The 19525-nt window shown below is 41.2% G+C and overlaps 1 protein-coding gene across 1 annotated transcript; it reads left to right on the top strand.

Moving 5' to 3' along the window:
- The first annotated feature begins 1746 nt into the window (after nt 1–1746).
- On the top strand, nt 1747–18316 carry rhoab (ras homolog gene family, member Ab). Its single transcript, XM_033628980.2, has 5 exons — nt 1747–1885; nt 10600–10757; nt 12288–12408; nt 13620–13750; nt 15435–18316. The coding sequence occupies exons 2-5, from the start codon at nt 10602–10604 to the stop codon at nt 15606–15608; spliced, it is 582 nt and encodes a 193-aa protein (XP_033484871.1). The 5' UTR covers nt 1747–1885; nt 10600–10601; the 3' UTR covers nt 15609–18316.
- Nucleotides 18317–19525: the final 1209 nt, after the last annotated feature.

Genomic DNA, 19525 nt, shown 5'->3' with positions numbered 1-19525 from the left:
ACAAGGTTCATAAGGAATCGGTCTCCATAGAGAGTTCCCTTTTAACCTTGCGCTCATAAACTTTATAAAATACAGGATGCTGCACAGCGCCCGAGACTGCCACAGTATTATGGGATGACACCAAATAATAAGAGGGTTAGAAAGAGTATTGGAATATCCCACTCAACTCAAAGTACACCTTAGTGTGAAGAAAAACTATTTAAAACTGAACTGAAAGTGAAACTTTTCTTCCAAGCCAGACTCTAATACTAAGTTTCCCCCCTTTTTTACAATGGTATTAAGAGTGCTACTCCTGGTCAGTGCAATTCATGCAAGTAATAAGACAAATTAAAGAGCACACATTGATTCAATAAATATGAAACTAAAATAAACGCTATAAAAAGGATGGATATACATAAAAAGGATGTACTTTGCACATACAAACACGTTTATTGCTCTTCAAAATATACTGCATATACATGTAGAGAGTTAAAGGTCAAAGTGCTCAGCAGATGATGGTAATCATCTATGGTGTGTGTGTATTGTTGGAGTTTAGAGTTGTGATGGTCCAGGGAAAGACACTGGAGCCTGGACCTTGAGCCTGTTTGTCCAGCTCTTGATGCACCTGAACGCCTCCCAGAGGGCAGCAAGTTGAATAGGTGGTGTCTAGGGTGAAAACAATCTCTGATGATTTTCCTGGCTCTGCAGAGGCACTGTGAGCTGAAGATGTCTTCCAGGGAGGGCAGAGGGTACGTGATGAATGTATTTATGACCCTCTGAAGAGCTCTCCTGTCAGCCGCTGCGCGTGAGCCGTACCACACTTTGATGCAGTACACCAGCACGCTCTTGATGGTGGAGCGGTAGAAGGCCACCAGCAGCTTCTCCTTCAGTCAGGATAAATGTGATTTGGATTATACTGCACAAGTTGTGTGAAAGTATGTAAATGGATGCTGTTGTTAAAGGTGGTCCCCAATCACTCAGTAAATCAACATGTTAATTTTCTTCATGGAGGCATGGGAGGAAAAAGTTTTCTTCAGGAATTCAAGGTAACAAAGCATGACTAACTCATTTACAAATGGTCATTTTATGGGTGAAGTGTTCCTTTAATATGTTACAATATTTGTCCCTCATCTCTCTGAATTTGTTTAGTTACCTTAAGTGTACGCCAGGTGGCGCAGTAAGCTCAGACTTCTGTTTGGACACCTCACTCCTGGCTAACAGGCATTTCCAATTACAGAAAGTTACAGTTTGAGTGTTGGCAAAGCTGTAATGGGCTCAATTAAGAGGAGTAACACAATTAATTTAAAGCTAACTGTCTCTCCGTTGGGATATAACTCCAACATTTATTTTGTGCTGGACCTGTAACGTTAGAGCCCATGAAATGTTATATATCATTAGATTAGCTAGGAAATAAAGTGTTAATAAAGGGACACAGCCTCCTGAAAAACACCTGTGGTACTTGAGATATAAGGAAACAGTGACTCATTTTGGACCCTAGTTGATAATAAAAATCACTAATGTAGACTGCCTGTAATTATAAAACCTTAACAAAGCTCTGCCTCATATGTTCAATTGTTAAACACATGTTAACAATTTGAATTTATGAAAATGTCAGTCTGAAAATAGTGTTTACAGCTCGGTGTAACCTTTACATGCAGGTAATGAGCCGGTAACTCTGCTCCGAGCGCTCGTGCACCACGTGCCCGCGCAGGTGTGGCTCTCAGGCTCGTGCCCGTCACCCCTCCCCCCCAGCTACAAACTACAAACCCTAGCGGCGCGCTCCCGTGAAGTAATTCATTGTATCAGATTGAGACGGGAGGAAGCAGCGAGCGACTCGACTGGTCGGAAAAGCGACTCTGCTCCGGGAAACACTGAAAACTCCGACTGCTAGGCACATAAACTACAGGTAAACTACTTTCTGTAACACCAGGTCATTACGAAGTGCTACTTCTCTCGTATTGTTGAGTTTAAAAGCGGACAGGGTTATTTTAAAAGTTGTCCGGAGCTTTGAGAGGCCGTGCTAGCAAAGCTAACGGTAGCTAGCGAGGTTAGCCGCCGTTAGCTTTCCCCCCTAATCGACCTCAATTTCAATGCCGCTTCCGCACTTGCCACACACTTGTGCTGAGGAGAAAACTGCTGTATTCTGAGTGTAGGAGCTCCTGTGGTTGAAACGCCATGGTCAGACTGTACCGAGGGATGTTGGTAAACTGCGAAAACTTGTGTGTTACCTATAAATTGAACCTTTAAGACTGGCCTAGATTGGCAATCCAGTCGTAGCCAAACAATGAGTCTCTTTTCCTGACTTGCCCCGGCTGACCAGGCGGCTTCACAACGGCTCTCCGGCACTTCTTTAACGGCTGCTAGTTGTAGTAAGCGTTAAATGTTAACGTTAGGCGTTAACGTTACTTCCGATATGTCAAACACTGTACGGAACACAGCCTCTGTACTTTCTTTCAACACCCAAATCGTATTCTCTCGTTTTGAAGGTTTTACAACATGTCAGTGACCATAGAGCACACTCTCTGTAATTAATAGGGGATTTTAAGTTTCCGTTTTTCTATAATGAGGTTTTGTCATGAGCAGTGTTTGAGGAGTCATATGTGTAATGTATATGTGGGTCTTGGTGTTTAGTTTGGAGCGGGGCCACCCACCCATTCTTCCACTGCGGACACACTAGCCATCTGTTGCCTCTGTGATGACGCCATCTTTCTGGTGACCCACCCAGTGGCTAGCTGGTTTTAAAAACAATGTTTGACTAAACACTGGGAGCTCTCACAGGCAAGAAACACAACTTTGTCTGTGCGCTGGCTATGGTGGCTAGTAGACCTCAAGAGGCACGAGTCAATTTCCCAACCAGCGATATAAGTGTAATATAATTGACCACTTAGGGCTGGGTGATACTGATGAAAGGATCTATACTATATTTTGATTGACCACAGTCATTGATGGGACAATGTAATGGTTGTGATCTACCGTCATACAGTTGTAAATCAAAGCTATAATGTCCATTATCTTTAAGTTAGTAGCTGCAATTTTTGTCAGTTTTACCCTGACTCAAAATAAGAAAATTATCATTTAACTGTGTAACGAAGGCAAAGGCATTCTTAAAGATATACAATGATAAGTAAAATCTCAATCATGTAATCTAGCAGCACAGTGGCATGATATATGACATCCATACCTAGCTCTGAAAAAGGACTTTTGCAAGCAGATACCGATAGATATTGTTGCAAATTTAATATTTTTGGATGTGGGTTTGATGAAATGAAATCTTTTTGTAATTCAGTTCATTCATTGACTCATTTCATTATTCCTGGCAACTATAGATATGCCTTTGGAATAGCATTTAGTCCATCAAAAGATACCATAGCTCCTTTTGCAGCACCTAGTGCCGGGGAGGGAGTGAGACGAGTTTTATTGCAGGTTTTCATTCTGTCACCCTTGAAGTCGTTAACTAAAATCATATCCTCTCCTCCACTGTAATAGAGGAAGATTACTGTGACTGACTAGTATCAGTTTCATTATATTGTTAATTCATAAATCTGGTCACGTTTTTATTATTGGTCAAGGCTTCTCTCCAATACATATCACTTCTCTGGGGGTTTGTGCTAAGGATGTGGTGTGATTCTTTCTTTGTAATTGTGTAACTAAGCATCTGCTAATCCTCTTGAAAATACAATTTAATTGTGTCCCCAAAGCATTATGTCTCCTTTCTCTAACAGGTCATTTTAAATGTTTATCAGCAGTTTGTATTAGCGGTGTTTTGCTGTGCAGCAGAAGCTCATTATCGCCTTAATGGCCCACTTTTAAGATATTCAAGTTTTGTTTTGATCATAAGGATTAGAGTGCGCATTATGAGTGATTGTGCTTATTATCGTGGATATGTTTAAGGCTCCAAAATTGGCGTTAATGCTTATCCAGGTGGTTTGAATGTATCCTAGTGACAATTTGTCTTAAGGTCAGAAGATTCAATGTTTCAATTAGCAACACGATTAATCTGGTTTATCAGTCAAGATCCCTGTGCTTGAGCACACACATGTTGTAGCTGTCATCTTCATCATGTAGGTTAGGCAAATTGCTGCATTGAGCCGGCGTAATTCAGGGGGGGACAAATCACTACCAGAATCCACAAGATAGATGTTTTTTAGAGTGTTTTTTGTTATGTGTGTGCTGTTCAGTGCACACCATGCTAAAAATAATTATTTACTGTTTCACAGTAATGGATCAATTTAAAATTTCACCGCCCACAGAAATGCATGTCAGGTGGCAGAAGAAAAATACCTGCCAAGTTTCTGTCAGAAACTGCCATATTCATCATCCGGCAGTCAGTTAACCATCACTAAGCTGGGGCTAATTTTCCACGCTGAAGACTGCGTGGGGTATTTTCTGGCGTAAACACACAAGCCTTTTGATGCAACTGCTGCCTGTGTGGGGTTTTCTAAAGGACAGGGTGATGAATCATCAAGCACACAGTAACCATTTTAATAATACATTTAACGCTGTGTCATACAGGGAAACAATGCAGGATGAATAGTGTTTCACTTAACGCCACATCATCCACCAGTGAAAAAGCCACAGAATAGTTTTATGTTTGAAGAAAACCGGTTGTGTGGATGCATGAGTGGGTTTGACTGGCAGGCCTGCTGTCAAAAATATTGGCTGTTATAGTTTGATTGGCTGACAGCACACAGGATACTTAACCATAGAAAAGGTGGAGACTAGATTGAAAAGCAAGACCTATCAGACATTGTGTTTGTTTGATACACTGGTAGCTTCTTCAGTCAAGTAGCTAAGGAGAGTTGGATGCGCTGCATTGCCAAATTAATACAAGAGCAGTTTTTCAAAAGGAGCACAATCAGTGCTGGCTCTCAGTGTGTGTGAAGCATTAATCAGACATTTCTGTTTGGAAAGTCAGTTGATGAAGTGAATCGCAAAATTGACAAGAAGGCTTACCTCTGCTGCCACTTGTCATCCTTCAATTTTCACTGGCTGTGTTTATCACAGGAGAGCTCCCAGATGCTCTCTCTGTATATATCCTACTCTGCTAATTCAGTCCTGTTGGGGCTATCCCAATCTCTCTCCTTATCCATTGTTTGTCTGGCTCCTAATTTAATCTCATGGTCTCTTCTTAGCTGACATGCAGATGGAGGTGGAGATTTGCACATGTAGCCTGGTCCTTATTACCTATCAGGATTATAACTGCTCAGGGGAGTGCATTTGACGTGCACTCAGTTTATTGTGACTGTGACCATCAGCATTGCCTGCATAACCAAGCTTTTCTTTCCTTGGTGTACGTAAACATTTCAAATCTCTAATGCACCCGCAGATGACAGTTTAGACATCAGCTTTAATGTGGTTGTCTGCAGGCTGTAGCTTAGTTGGCGTTACATCACTTCCACCGCTTCACACATGCACCACTTCTGTGCCTGACAGGCCTGTTAAATTTTTTGGGCTGGCTGTTTGGCAGATATGACTAATATATTAGTAGTCTGAGTGGGTGGAAGTTCGCTGCATAGATCAGCCTCTCATTGGGCGAAACGAGCCACCCGCTGAAAGTCCCGCCCTACCACCTCCAGTTGCAGTTTTCAACACGTCCTTTACTAACTTTTGCGGTGTTTGATCTTGCGGGGATGTAGCCATTTTTCTGCCATGGTTCGCGTCCTGTAGGCGATATTTTTGTGGGCGTGTTACACCAAAACCTGTTTCCCCCCAGCAATATTTTTGCAAGCGCACCGTTGCTGTGGCACCGCCAAGAACAGTTGTGATTGGTTGAAAGAAATACAAGCAGCCGGGGCGTTTTTTTCTCCAATCTTAAAGTGAGTGTCGGCCCAGCCAGACCTTTCTTTTCTTGAGAAAGGTCTGGTGAGCGAGACTAATATATTAGCAACAGCCCAAGATGATGTTGTGTGTGGTTGGTGGTAGTTTCACACTCTGCGTGTTGGTGCTGTGTAGCCGCAGCTCATGGTCCCACTTGTAAATTAGCTTTAACTGGAAAATATCTGGTTTTTAGGAAATGAATGGTTAAGATTGTCCCAAATTCTGTATTTCCATATAGGGCTGGATAATATATGAATATTATATAGATACTGTGATATGAGACTAGATATTGCCTAAGGATCCGGATATCATAATATTGTAAGTGTTGTCTTTTCCAGGATTGAAAGGCTGTATTACAGTAAAGTTGTGTAAGTTTCACTGTTTGAATATTTTGTGAAAACACCAATAGTGACCCAACAACGACAACATTGTTCCAAATCAATATCGATGTATGTGGTCAAAAATGTTGTGCCGTACATCAAACACTAGCTAAATCCAACCCGTTTTCATCCAGATGTTTGAATTAGCTCCTGTTCATACACTCTTTAAAAATGGCATGCTCTCTCTTGACTCTCACAAGCCTGAAGCTTGCAGGCGCGTTTAGCACTGAGTCAGTAATTTACATATTCAGCTCATATTGGGCAGGTGTAAGGCTGTGTGATTTGGCCCAAGGAGAAAATCTTCTTTTTTTCCTGTCTTTTTCTAAAAGCCCATTTAAAGCAACAAGACAGAAGGAACCATGACAGGAACTTAGAGCTGGGCACATACTGTTCGATTTGAGCCTGTTTCTGACCCAATTTTTGTGCTGCACAGTTAAATTTAGTGTCAGACCAAAATTCAGCTTCGTCTGGCATGCAGTGTACAGGAGGAGCAAGAACATGTTTATACCTGATCAATTGCTCCTTGTCAATTGTCTGATTTAAGATGAATAACCAATGTCAAAAATTTTGGTTGGTCATCATCAGGCTTTCACATTTGAAGCATTGAAGCAGAGCCACGGGTTGTTCCCCCAGAATGAGTGCCTTTTTTCCTCACGGTGCCTGTGCAAAGGGGCAAACAGAGCATCTGAAAGTGCCATGGTGACACAATGTGGCATCTGGACAGAAAATATGGAGGCTCGGTTGGTTAAGCTGTGGCAACTGCATATGTGCCTCCATGATGTTTCCTCCTCCTGTCACGACCAATATGAAGAGAGAGACACTGGCAATAATGCATTATTGTGAACCATACTGGTGTGATGCTACGAACAACCTTCTTCCTGCCCCAGAGCTTCCATACAAATCTTTGACAATATTCAATAGCCAGAACGGCCCCAGGGGCCAACAGGACTTTTTATTGTCTATTTTATATGTACAGTGTGAGCACTCAGGTTGTGGCTTGACAGTCAGACTGTACAGTGTGAGCACATAAATCGAAAGCTTTGGCTGTACATCACAGACAATTTTCTCAAAAAGAAAATTGAATCAAAAAACATCTCTGATACAGGCTCAAATTGTACAGGGCATGCCCACCTTAAGACAGTTGTGGCATCAAAGCAAAATTACGGCTCCCACATTTTTCTTATTTTTCTGTTTTTCTGTAACAAATAGAAAAACTTAATCATGATTGACTGACTGACTCATGTTTTTCAGAATTCTTGTGCATGATAGCGGAGTAAGAATAATAACAGACCTGCACAGCTGTCATCATTTCACATGTTAACAACATTTAGGCCACCCCGCTTGTAGCCCCTCTCTGTTTTCCAATTTTTTAATCAAAATGCAAAACAAAAAAAATGATTGACACAGCTTCTAGTACTGCTGATGTTTGAGAAAGTATGTGTGAACATTGTGTTCCCATTATTGATGTAATTCTTATGTAGTCGTGTTGTAATACTCTTGTTCTGTGAAATGGTGTCAATGAATTCCTGCTACACATTTAATAGAGACAAGAGTCAAGCAGTTTTGGGTAGTCTTTAAGCTACTGGTTAGCATTGCATCAGTGTGAGAATATCCTGTCTTAAAGTGGAGCAACTGCCTGTTGATCACTTTGTTAATCATTATTATTGCACCGTAACACACATTAGATTATGTTCTGTGTTTCCACTATTGTATGTTGGCCCCGCTCTTTTGAAACCAAAGTTCAAGCAGTTCAGTGTTCAGACACAACAGTCTCCACTGCTAATGGAGATTTTCCTGTTGTGTTGCCTGTTTTATGCACATTGTGCCTTTCCTGTTGTGTTTTTTTCTTTCATTATGTCCCTGTTAAGTGTTTTCCTGCATCTTTTTTTGGCCAGGAAAAGGTTTGCATACTAACTTAGAAATTTATAGTCTATACTGACATTGATACCTAGAAGCTGCATTGTGTTATTACCGGTTTTAAGACTCCTGTTGTCTGGTAAGCCTCTAAGGGAATATTTAGTGGCTTAATGACTTTGTTATAGGCACCTAGGCAGCATTTGTTGAAAGGAGGGCACATTGTTATTTACCCAGCCTACCCGCTGGTCAAACGTTTCGAGCACTGACCATACACCTGCCTCGAGGCTACAGCTGCCCCCGTTTTTGTCTTTTCCTTTTTCCTCAAGTCATGGAGGGAATGGTCTAATCTTTTTTGACACCACTGTCCTACTTAGAGTATTCATCTACCATGTATAGAAAGCTTGCAGCACCTCACAGTGCTTTGGTGCATTTTAGGGTCAGAAACTAATGGGACAGAGGGCAGAGAAGGCCGTGAAATTGAAAGCCAGTTTTTATTAGGGAGCAATAATTGACAAGAAGCACTAGAATAGTTTTGTTTGTATTTAATCAACTAGTTATCACGCTAGAATTTTACTTTTTATGTGAACATAACGGGAAGTGTGTCTAAATGTGCTGGAGTCTAGAACAAGGCTGGTTCTTAATCATAAAAAGGATTAAATATGCAGACAGAAGCAGAAGAAAATGTAGGCAGCACACAGTTTACAGTAGCTGAATATGCCAGTTGAATACAAATTGCTGCATGGACCAAAAAAAAAACCTAACAAAAAACTCAAGGGGAAGGAAGACAGACTGTTTGGGGCCAGAGACCATCTTCTTATGCAAGGCCTATGCAATATTTATACAGATTTTAGCAGTACAATCTTTTTTACAGTAGCATGCCAACATTTAACCGGCGGTCCCACACGTCTGTGATCAGAGGAGTGAAAGTCACACGGGGAATTCAACCTCTAACTGGGCTGTGGTAGCGCCATGTTACAGCTTCAGAAATACTGCAGATTAAAACTGCAGCTCAACTGATGGATTCAGAGAGAACGGGATAGGTGTTGGGGAGTGTGCTCTCCATCACACCTCCTGCTGACTCACTGTGATGGAGATAGCAGGTTGAAGAAACGTGATTGACACCGCACAGTGCTGCACCTTTTCAGATCAAGGAGGAAATAACATGTCAGGGATATGATTTATCACCCGCTTTATGTGGGGTCCGGTTGTCATTGTGCGGTTAGTATGTACACAGTGCATATACTGTGTTAGTGTGAAAGTTGTCTCTGCAGCAGCGCCGCCATGACAAATGAGGTGTGTTTGATGTGTACCTAGTGAATAAAGTGGCTGTGCCTTTTGGACACAGTTCCTTTTCAAGTATGAAGGGAAATTGCTGTTTCCTGTTTTATGTTCTGATCACACTCTATTGTTGGTAAAAATGTGGCCATAATTCTTGTTATTATGCGTCAGCAAGAATTGAATAATTCAATGGTTTTCAATAGAAAATCCACAACATTTGAAGCTAGTTCCTGTGTTTGTGGCTTTCTGAAGAATGACATTTCCCAATATGGAGTGATCCAGGCTGCTCTCAGCCAATGACACGAGACTGCACGACACTCGTTTGCCCCAACTTCCCTTAACTCGGTTGGGCAAGCTCGTTCTCTCACACCCACACTGACACATCTGTCGGGTCTTTTACTAACATGAATTACTGGAACCCTGGCTAAATTTTACTTCCTTGGAGCTCACAGTAGCTCTTGTTGCGCCTTGCTGTAATGACACCTGTATGTTGAGCAATATTAACACAGAACCATCTCCCCATTGTATTCTGTCCTGAAAGTTTCATTCTTAATCATCAGAAATCATGATCAGACCGTTGATAATAGAAGTGATATATTGAATGACGCAGAACAGCAGTTCCATCTTGACAAACTGGACGTGCTGTTTTTACCGAGCTACCTGTATCTGTCACTGCCACAGTCAGTATTTAGCTTAATATGCAGCTAGCCTGTTGGATGTTTATGTGCTCATACTCATACCGCCCTCTGCCTTTTTGGCTAACAAGCCCCCAAATATGAAGTGACCCCTGTCCTTGTCAGGCCACTTTGCAAGCCTTCCATACTTAAAGAATAAAGCATTATTCATAAATGTAAAGGCCATTTCTTCTGTCCTGGATTTTTTTATTCAGGTTCTTTTAATCATCTCACAACCCCCAGAGAGACTGAGCCTGAGAACCTCTTTTTTCCAGCTCTGTGGTTAAATGTGTCAAGTATAGTGTTGCATGGTGCACCTAGACTTTTCAGCACTACTTGACGCAGTCTTACTTTCATGCCACATATGTTGCACCTTATTTGCATGTTAACTTTTGTCTCGATGTATAAAATGGACCGTTAGACAGGTCCTGGCATTTGTACACATGCTAGTTTGTTGTGTATTTCCCCAAACAATCACAAATAAAGATGGTTTTGGATAGTCAAATGCTCTGCTGTAACAGCTGAACTTCTGATTCTACTGAATGTCATGCTTTTCGTGTAGCTCCTTGATCATAACCTCTATCTCCTCCTCCTCCTTCTGTGTCTCCCTCCAGGGATGGCAGCCATCCGTAAGAAGCTGGTAATAGTGGGGGATGGAGCTTGTGGGAAGACCTGCCTTCTGATTGTCTTCAGCAAGGACCAGTTCCCCGAGGTCTACGTCCCCACCGTGTTTGAGAACTACGTTGCTGACATAGAGGTGGACGGCAAACAGGTGAGACCGCTGCAGTGATTCTTTGTCACTACAATCAGTCTTTCCCATACATTTGTCATGTCAGAGTGGTGCCTCGGGGTAGATCCAAATCTGAGACACATTCTTGTGAAGTGACTGCTTTGCTTGGTGAACAAATGCCATTTAATGTCTTTAAGATGAATATTTTAAATAAATAAACAACACAGTGAATTTGCACCTTTTTCTGAGACTATTGAGTAATCTACTTGAGTTTCAGCACTGTCACAACACATCCCTGCCTCTTAGTTTCTTCACCGTTTTTTGTTCTGGTATCAGGGCTCATTTTGTTCTCTGGATGCTTAATCATGCTCAACGCTTTAATTCTACCTTCAGGGCCAAGTGAGTGTTGATAAAACTGCACTGTTCCATTTTCACATCTTCCCTCACATTGCAGCAGTCATCTGCTAAGTCTGGTCTGTTCCTGCAGACTGCATTGTTTGGGCTTAGTCACAGGCCTTCAGATTAATTTGTCAAAATATTTGTAGATGTTTCTGGGTCGTCTTTAAGGTGTGAATATGTAAAGTGCAGTCAGTTCCTGTGCTAACTCAAACCTAACATGGGTCTTGTAATTGATTTGGTTTTACAGCAATGCTTATATGACATATTGATGGAAGTGTTCATGTGTGATTTCGATACACCTTTTATATCCACCAGAATAACATAAGCACATTGTAGAGATAGGACCGTGTGTGATACTTCTAAAAAAAAAAAAATCACCATAACTCAGAAGTAGGAAGAATGTATTTTCCTCTGGAGTGAGACTCCATGTGACTTCCAGGTTCATGATGTACTGTATATGTGCCACTCTGGATAACTGCTGCACCCGGCCCAACCCATCAGTCATAAACCCAAATGTCCTGACCTCATTCTGGGATAATGGGATTCTGGGACACTGAGTCTTTATTGGCTGTTTGATTTCTAACCCCTGGTGTTGCTGAAAACTCGGGCTACTTGTTGTCAAGTGTCACAATTTTTCCAAATGTCTAGATCTGGTTTCCAATCCTGATCCAGCTTTGCAGTCTGCCTGCTCAGAGAGGTTTTAATATGTGTCACATTTTGTACTGTCAGGGCTTAGGAGCCATATGCTAGAGTGTTTATTTGGAATAAATACAGAGTTGGTTTACATGTTGGTGTTTTTCTTTTGCCAATTTGACACAGCTGAGACCATTTTTTCGGAACATTTTACCAGCATTACAGAGGTACTCGTTTATTATTTGCTTTCTTTTTTATAATTATAGTTCTTTTGCTATTATGATGCCTTAATTTCCTCTTGTGGAATAAGAAAATAAATCTGTCCTTGTTATAGTTCCAAGTCAGGATGAGGTTCACCACAGCCCGTGTTTATTATCTCATTTATTTGCTGTCTTCAGTGTGAAAGTTGCGCTGATCAAGATGGACATGGTGTATTAACTTCTCTCCCTCCCTTTTGTTCTTCCTCTTCTCTCTCTCGTTCCCCTTTTCTCCACGTTCCTTTGTCCTTCTGTCTACCCTCTGTGTGTGTGTACGTGTCAGGTGGAGTTGGCTCTCTGGGATACTGCGGGTCAGGAGGACTATGACAGGCTGAGACCTCTCTCCTATCCAGACACTGACGTCATCCTCATGTGCTTCTCCATAGACAGCCCTGACAGCTTGGGTGAGTACAAGCCACAGGCACACACTCACAAACGGACAGACACACACCTACACACATTCATGCATGACATTAAGTACCACATCTCCATCTTTCCTCTGCACACCCCCATCTTTCCATTTTCATAAGAGGTTATTTCTGGGGTCTGTAGATTGTGTGTTCATCCTGTTGTGACTCTTAATACCACTCATAGAGGAAGTGCTTACATTTGCGCGCGCACACTCACTGAGAAAAATCATTTGTCATGCAGTGGCGTGCTGCCACATGTTGTAAAACAACAAGTCATGCCTTTTCTGTCACAGTGATTATGAGCAGCACTTCTGTGATCATATGGAAATGGATTTGCATAAAACAAAGCTGATAAAAGCAGCAGATAATTAAAGTGCCAGGCATGAATTAAACAGGATTAAATGAGAGGAAGTTAAAATTATAATAAAACAAAGGCTTATTGTTCTGAAGCTTGTAATTTCAAATTGTTTTACATTACCATTCGTCAGACTTTACATCTCTGTTTAAAGCAGTGTTTTTGCTGACCAAGTTAAACCGATTTTTTTCCACACTTGATGCTCAGTTGAGATATGGAGGCTCTTCTTTGTGTGTTTTTTTTCCTCGTCTTCAGAAGCAGATTTATCTTTGCAGTGACTTGCATTTTAAATTAAATTACTTTGTAAATGTTGGTCTAATCAAAATGCTAGCATCCTGTGATTTAACTCTGTTAACTAATTTAAAGATAAGGCTAACTGCTGCACCACCCAATAGCTTTTATGCAAGCTTTCCATTGTCTGCTTTTCAATGCGGGTTTTCAATTGTAGCAAGACAAAATGGCACCAACATTTCCTTTGAGTCTGTGAGATTATTTATGCAGTTATTAGCATTTTCTGTTTTTTAAATGAGACATACACAGAGAGGCACAAAAGGATACGTCTCTCCACTGTCACTGGGCAAGAATGGGCTTAGTTCAGTACACGTAGCACCAGAAAATATGTAAATACATGTTTTATAATTCAGTCCCTTTTTCCTGTATTGAGCTGCTGGGGCCCCTTGTTGATGGAAAGTTTATCCCACCACTTGAAAAATTTATGTATATTAAAAAGGCATCACGTCTACTGTAATAGGCTCTGCAGTGATTTTAAGTCTGAACCAAATTACTTCAGACCTGCCTCACAAATTTAAATGGCCAATGATTATTGATCTGTTTGTTCCTTCTTTCACAGAAAACATTCCAGAGAAGTGGACCCCAGAGGTCAAACACTTCTGTCCCAACGTTCCCATCATCCTGGTAGGAAACAAGAAGGACCTGCGCAATGATGAGCACACACGCCGAGAGCTGGCCAAGATGAAGCAGGTACCTTAATAGTTATTCTGTCTGGCTCAGTTTTTAAAAACTGAGATCTATTACCTATAAGGGTATTGTGTGTGATGTCAACAGACTAAGAGAAATAGCATGGCTTCGAGGTATATTTTGTGCATATTAAACAGTTTCTATATTAACACAATTTCTGTGTTTATCAAGACCAAACAGGCCAATGCATGTCTCAGTCATGCACAAAGGTGGGCATGAATAATAGTATTACCATCTAGCATTTCATGCATGCATTTTGGCTTAGACATACTTCTCCTTGTGCTCAACTAGAGTAAACAGGGTTCACACAGGTCCTTGAAGTCATTGAAAGTTTGTGAAATATTTATAAGCAGACATATAAAGCATTGGAAGTGCTTCAATAAATGTATTTTGTTCAAGAATATAATTTAAAGTTCTTTTGATATTGTCTGCTAACTCTGCCATCACTGCACCATTGAGAAGTGTTAAATTGTCTGTCAGCCTCTGTAAAGCCTACTAGTTCTCATTATAAAATTTCTCAGCATTGTTGCAGTAATTAGCCTTGAATTGGATTAATTTGTGTCTCAAACTATGCCACGTTGTGTCCTTGAATTTGAGGAAATTTGGTCTGGAATTCCTTGAAAAGTTTGATGTTTATGGAGATGTAGGAACCCTGAGTTTATCTTTAGTAGATGACCGAAGTACAGAGCAGTTAGTGAAACATGTATAGATCAGTTTTCACTGGTGTTTCACCCATTCATTTTTGATGTCTTTAATTTTTACTCCTCTATAAGGCTGGAAAATCATATTTCAAAACATCTAGGTCTTTATTAAATCCCAGTGATTGGATTTATCCTTGAATAGCAAACATGAAAGATTTCAGAGGTAAGATCTGACAGAGTTGACGTCTTATGGAATCGAGAGAACATTATATATTTATTAATTTCATAGTTAGTTGTAGTGAGAAGCCATTTTATTTTTCGAAGTTGCTGAGTTCGCTTAATGCTAATCAGAGCACTAATTTTTAAACTTTATTTAGTTCTGATTTATATGGGCTACAGAGTTGACATGTTGTGGTTAGGACACACCCAATTGCAAAATTATTTAATGAAAATGATTTTTAAAAAAAATAGAAAGTGTTCCAGTACTTAAGCAGCATTGCTGTCTTTTTGAAAACCAGAGGGTAATGAAGGAGTCCTTGGGATATAGCTTACCCCTTTTGTGCGTAATTAAATTATGTTTTTGTAGAAATCTGAGTTGACAGAAATCTCTTTAAAGGGCCAACATTTTTATTAAAAAAACTTTATGATTTATGCAACCGTAAGCCAATGTTAACAGTTAGTTTTAGATTTTGATTTATTTTGTGTGTTGTGAATTCTTGTGTGGCACAAGGCTGTTTTCTGGCACAGGGCAAGTTTATAAGTTAAAAAAAATTGAAGCAGATCAGAATATTTTATGACTTAATTTATTTCATAAATGTAAATCTTTTTTTTTGTTTTGTTTTTAAATTGTTTCACCCCAGAAATGAAATTAGTGTGTTAATAATATTTTGTTTTTTGGGTAGGACATGATTTATCCCAGTTTTCAAGAAATTGGTGATTTATAGAAGTAGTTAGCTTTATTAGCCAGTATATCATAGACTTGGATTTTTAATGTTAAAATGAATGTTTTCCTAATGCAAATTTTTGGTTTTCTCTCCGTCCAATAGGAGCCAGTCAAGGGGGAAGATGGTCGGGAAATGTCTAGCCGGATTGCAGCATTTGGTTACATGGAGTGCTCTGCTAAGACCAAGGACGGTGTGCGGGAGGTGTTCGAGATGGCCACCAGGGCGGCACTGCAGGCCCGCCGCGGAAAGAAGAGCAATAAATGTGTCGTGCTGTAAAATGGCCGACATATTTGGACTGTTTTCACCTTGGGTGATTGTACCCAGGGGCTAGGGCTTGGGAGGGACAGAGGGATTACTAGATGGGAGAGGGAGGGAGGGGACGAAAAGAGTGCAGTAAATGACTACCGCTGTAAAATGGCTGTTTGTTGGACTGAACTTACCCTGGGACTTTGGTTTGGGAAGACTGATGGAGAGGGACTGGTGGGTGGGGATGGGGTTGGGGGGGATGACTACCGCTTGTAAACCATTGGGCTCTTTACCTGTTTACCATCAAGGTGGGAAATTTACACCAGCCACCAGCCAAACGCTGGTACATTCAGTCTGTTCAACAAGCCACTTACACTGATGGAGATCATCAGGAGATCCTGGTCCTTTTTAAAATCTATCTGACTGGTAAAACTCATGAAGCTGCAGGTGAATTGTGAGCTGCCTGGATGATTTGACAGATGGATGGGGGCAAACAGCACAGTAAATGAGTACCACTGTAAATGGCCACCAGTGGACTATTCACCCGTGGCGGTTGTACCTGGAAGTAGGGTTAGAGTGGGTGTGATAAAACTGCATGCACCAAACCAGGGCAGACCTTGCAGTTTTCATAGCCTTGCACACTCAGCCTACCTGTTACATGCTGTGGTTACATGGGCAGGTCATTTAAACAGCCCCACAAGTAGACAGATCACCAGTAAACTGTATGAATCAAGAACTCAGAGTGGTGCTTTAAACAGGTTTGAGGTAGATTAGCTTGCAGTTTGAACAAAAAAAACTATATTTCTATTGTAAAATAAGGCATTTAGAAAAGTTTGTCCTGATTAGGTTGCTGTATCCACGGTGGTAAACAGGCGGTCACGTGCTGTCAGGTGCTTGGGCCTTATGTGTCGTATTATCCGAGCAGCGTGGAGCTACACGCTCACATGTCCAGCTCAGTGCCATTTAGTCTCCCACTGTGGCTAATCCTGCGCTCACAGACAAACACTGAGTCGCTCTCAATGAGATGATCTGTTACAGCCAGCTGATGGTGCTGCTATTTGCAGACAAACTGGAGTTAGTGCAGTTTGAATTTTTAAAGAAAGAAAAGCGCTGGTTTCCTGTGCATCATCCTCTAGTGTGTAATTGAAAGTGGCTCTCATCACTACCTGTATTCCAGTTGCTGCTTTGAATATTAGGCATCATACCATAGTAGTGTTGTAGAGGACAGTGTAACATTCACTCACTTCCAGAGGAGCAGCATTGTGACCCCTCAGTGTCAGGGCTGGACGTTAAAAGCACCCACATGCTGGTGAATCTTTACTGAGGTTGGTTTGTGTGCTTTAAAACGTGACCATTCTGTAACATAAAACATTGCTGGGACTGAATCAGTGGAAGTGGCAGGTGAATGGTGGGCCCACTGGATGACAGAAGTAGCGTCCTGCCCTACATAGTACAACCTGAGCAAACTCCGCCATGGATCAGCTCCCATCCCTTCCTGTTCCACATAGCTGACTGCTGGTGCTCATCTTCCCCTGGTTTCAGACCAGGACAAAGAACAAGGAGAGGAGAGTATCGTGTTTACATGCACACCACTGATCTCCTTATTTGGGATGAACGACTATTAATTTTGTTTGTGTAGGCATGTATAAAGGTCAAATGTACAATAACCAGAGCTAGTTCATGTTTGAGGTTTAAAAAAAAAAAAGAAAGGTGCCTGGGATGTACCATGTTATCCACTGTACACATGTCTGCCTTTTACTGGCTAACTGTTGGTACCTGCCATCTGCTTTAACAGTTTCAAGACAAACATGACACATGACGTGACCTTTTTATCCAGAATACTGTGCATGGAAGAGACAGAATTGTCAGGTTTGGCAGCTGGATAGATTTTTGGGTAAAACATGCTCATATAATCTACATTATTACATAGCAGAGTGAGAATTAACCACCTGCTGTGTGTTGGCAATGTTTCATTTTAGGGTTTTTTTAAGGTCTTTCCATTCTAAAAAAAAAAAAAAAGAGAGAGGCCAGTCATATTCAGGATTTATCAGCCACCAGCCTTTCCTGACTCTTCTGTGCAATCTACTGGCAGATTCAGGATCTCTCGACAGTGTTGGACCCTCCTGTTCTTCTTCCTGGCCGACAGGGAGGAGTCTGTTCCAGAAACTTGGTCTTGTGTTGTTTTTATACTTTATTTCCTGCTTAAAAAGAATCCTAAATATGTTGTCTATCAGTATTTAAAATAGGAGGTGGAAGACTATGGGACTGCTTATGTGTCGTCGCTTTAGTTTATTCTTCTTTTTGTGCTTTACCTGAATTTTTTTCTGATGATTTACAATTGGTTGTAACAACCCGTCAATCATCCCTGCCAAATGCTGTTGTTAGGCAGTCAGGAGAAAGGCTGGCCTCTCGGCTGCCTGTCTAGAGCATCGCCGGCTCTTTTTCTGTTCTTTGTTTTGGAGCACAAACTTGGCTGAAAAGACAAAAGGAAAAAACAATGTAAGTCTCCTTAATATGTACAAATCAGTTTTATTTCTACTTTTTATTGTATTTTAAAAATCCTAATTTTTGGATGCTGAAGCAGTGACATAAACAAAGGAACAGGAAAACAAAGCTGTATGCAAAGTCTGTAAATATAAAACGTGGGTTTGTTCATACTAGACTATACACACGCACAGGACTGGAAACTGTATTTGTAAACTAGCTTTGGTTTGTGTAATAAATTACTTTCTATAACACCCAGCTTCTATTCATTGTGGTCTCAGGGGGGATGGTGAAGAGCTCTTAAGTTCAATCGATACGCATGAAGTATGGATGGAGTGATGGATATGTCTCTCATCAACTGGTGGGTTTATTTGTGTCTCTGGACTAAACGTGTCATACAAATGAACACATCATGCAACATGAAGAATTAAAAAACACTTGAGAGGAAAAAGAGTGACATTTTAGAGATTCAAGTGGATCACATTACTTTTTAAACCACAAATAGTGAAACACTTGAAGTCTTACCACCTTAAAACCCGCCATGCTTTACACTTAAAATTGGAAATTATCAGTGAGTGTGGGTTGTTTACTTATTGGTCGCGTTTGAGGCCCAAAGCAGAAGCATATAATGGAGGGAGTTGCATAAACTGCATATATATGCTCACCAACCACTTTATTAGGTACACCTTGCTAGTACCGGGCTTGACTTCAGAGATTTCAGTCCTTATTGACATGATAGCATCACACAGTTGCTGCTGATTTGTCAGCTGCACATTCATGATGGGAATCTCCCGTTCCACCACATCCCAAAGGTGCTCTATTGGATTGAGATCTAGTGACTGTGGAGGCCATTGGAGTACATGTCCATCATGTTCAAGAAACCAGTTTGAGTTGAGCTTTGTGACATGGTGTGTTATCCTGCTGGAAGTAGCCATCAGAAGATGGGTACACTGTGGTCATAAAGGGATGGACATGGTCAGCAACAATACTCAGATAGGCTGTGGTGTTTAAACCATGCTCAATTGGTACTAAGGGGCCCAAAGTGTGCCAAGAAAATATCCCCCACACCATTACACCACCACCACCAGCCTGAACTGTTGATACGAGGCAGGATGGATCCATGCGGACCAAATTCTGACCCTACCATCTGAATGTCGCAGCAGAAGTCAAGTCTAATTAGAACAGGCAACGTTTTTCCAATCTTCTATTGTCCAGTTTTGGTGAGCCCATACGAATTGTAGCCTCAGTTTCCTGTTGTTACGTAGTTGACAGGAGTGGCACCCAGTGTGGTCTTCTGCTGCTGTAGCCCATCTGCTTCAAGGTTCAACATGTTGTTCGTTCAGAGATGGTCTTCTGCATACCTTGGTTGTAACGAGTGGTTATTTGAGTTCCTGATGCCTTTCTATCATCTTAAACCAGTGTGGCCATTCTCCTTTGACCTCTGGCATCAACAAGGCTTTTTC

This window comes from Epinephelus lanceolatus, chromosome 8 (genome assembly GCF_041903045.1).
Source record: "Epinephelus lanceolatus isolate andai-2023 chromosome 8, ASM4190304v1, whole genome shotgun sequence".
Classification (NCBI taxonomy): Eukaryota; Metazoa; Chordata; class Actinopteri; order Perciformes; family Serranidae; genus Epinephelus; species Epinephelus lanceolatus.
The sequence above is the reverse complement of the archived record's forward strand: the minus strand, read 5'-3'. Positions and strand labels throughout refer to the sequence as shown.

Coding starts and splice junctions, on each gene's coding strand:
- rhoab (XM_033628980.2), top strand. CDS start 10,602: ATGGCAGCCATCCGTAAGAAGCTGGTAATAGTGGGGGATGGAGCTTGT. Junction 12,409..13,619: donor AGACAGCCCTGACAGCTTGG/GTGAGTACAAGC, acceptor CTTCTTTCACAG/AAAACATTCCAGAGAAGTGG. Junction 13,751..15,434: donor AGCTGGCCAAGATGAAGCAG/GTACCTTAATAG, acceptor TCCGTCCAATAG/GAGCCAGTCAAGGGGGAAGA.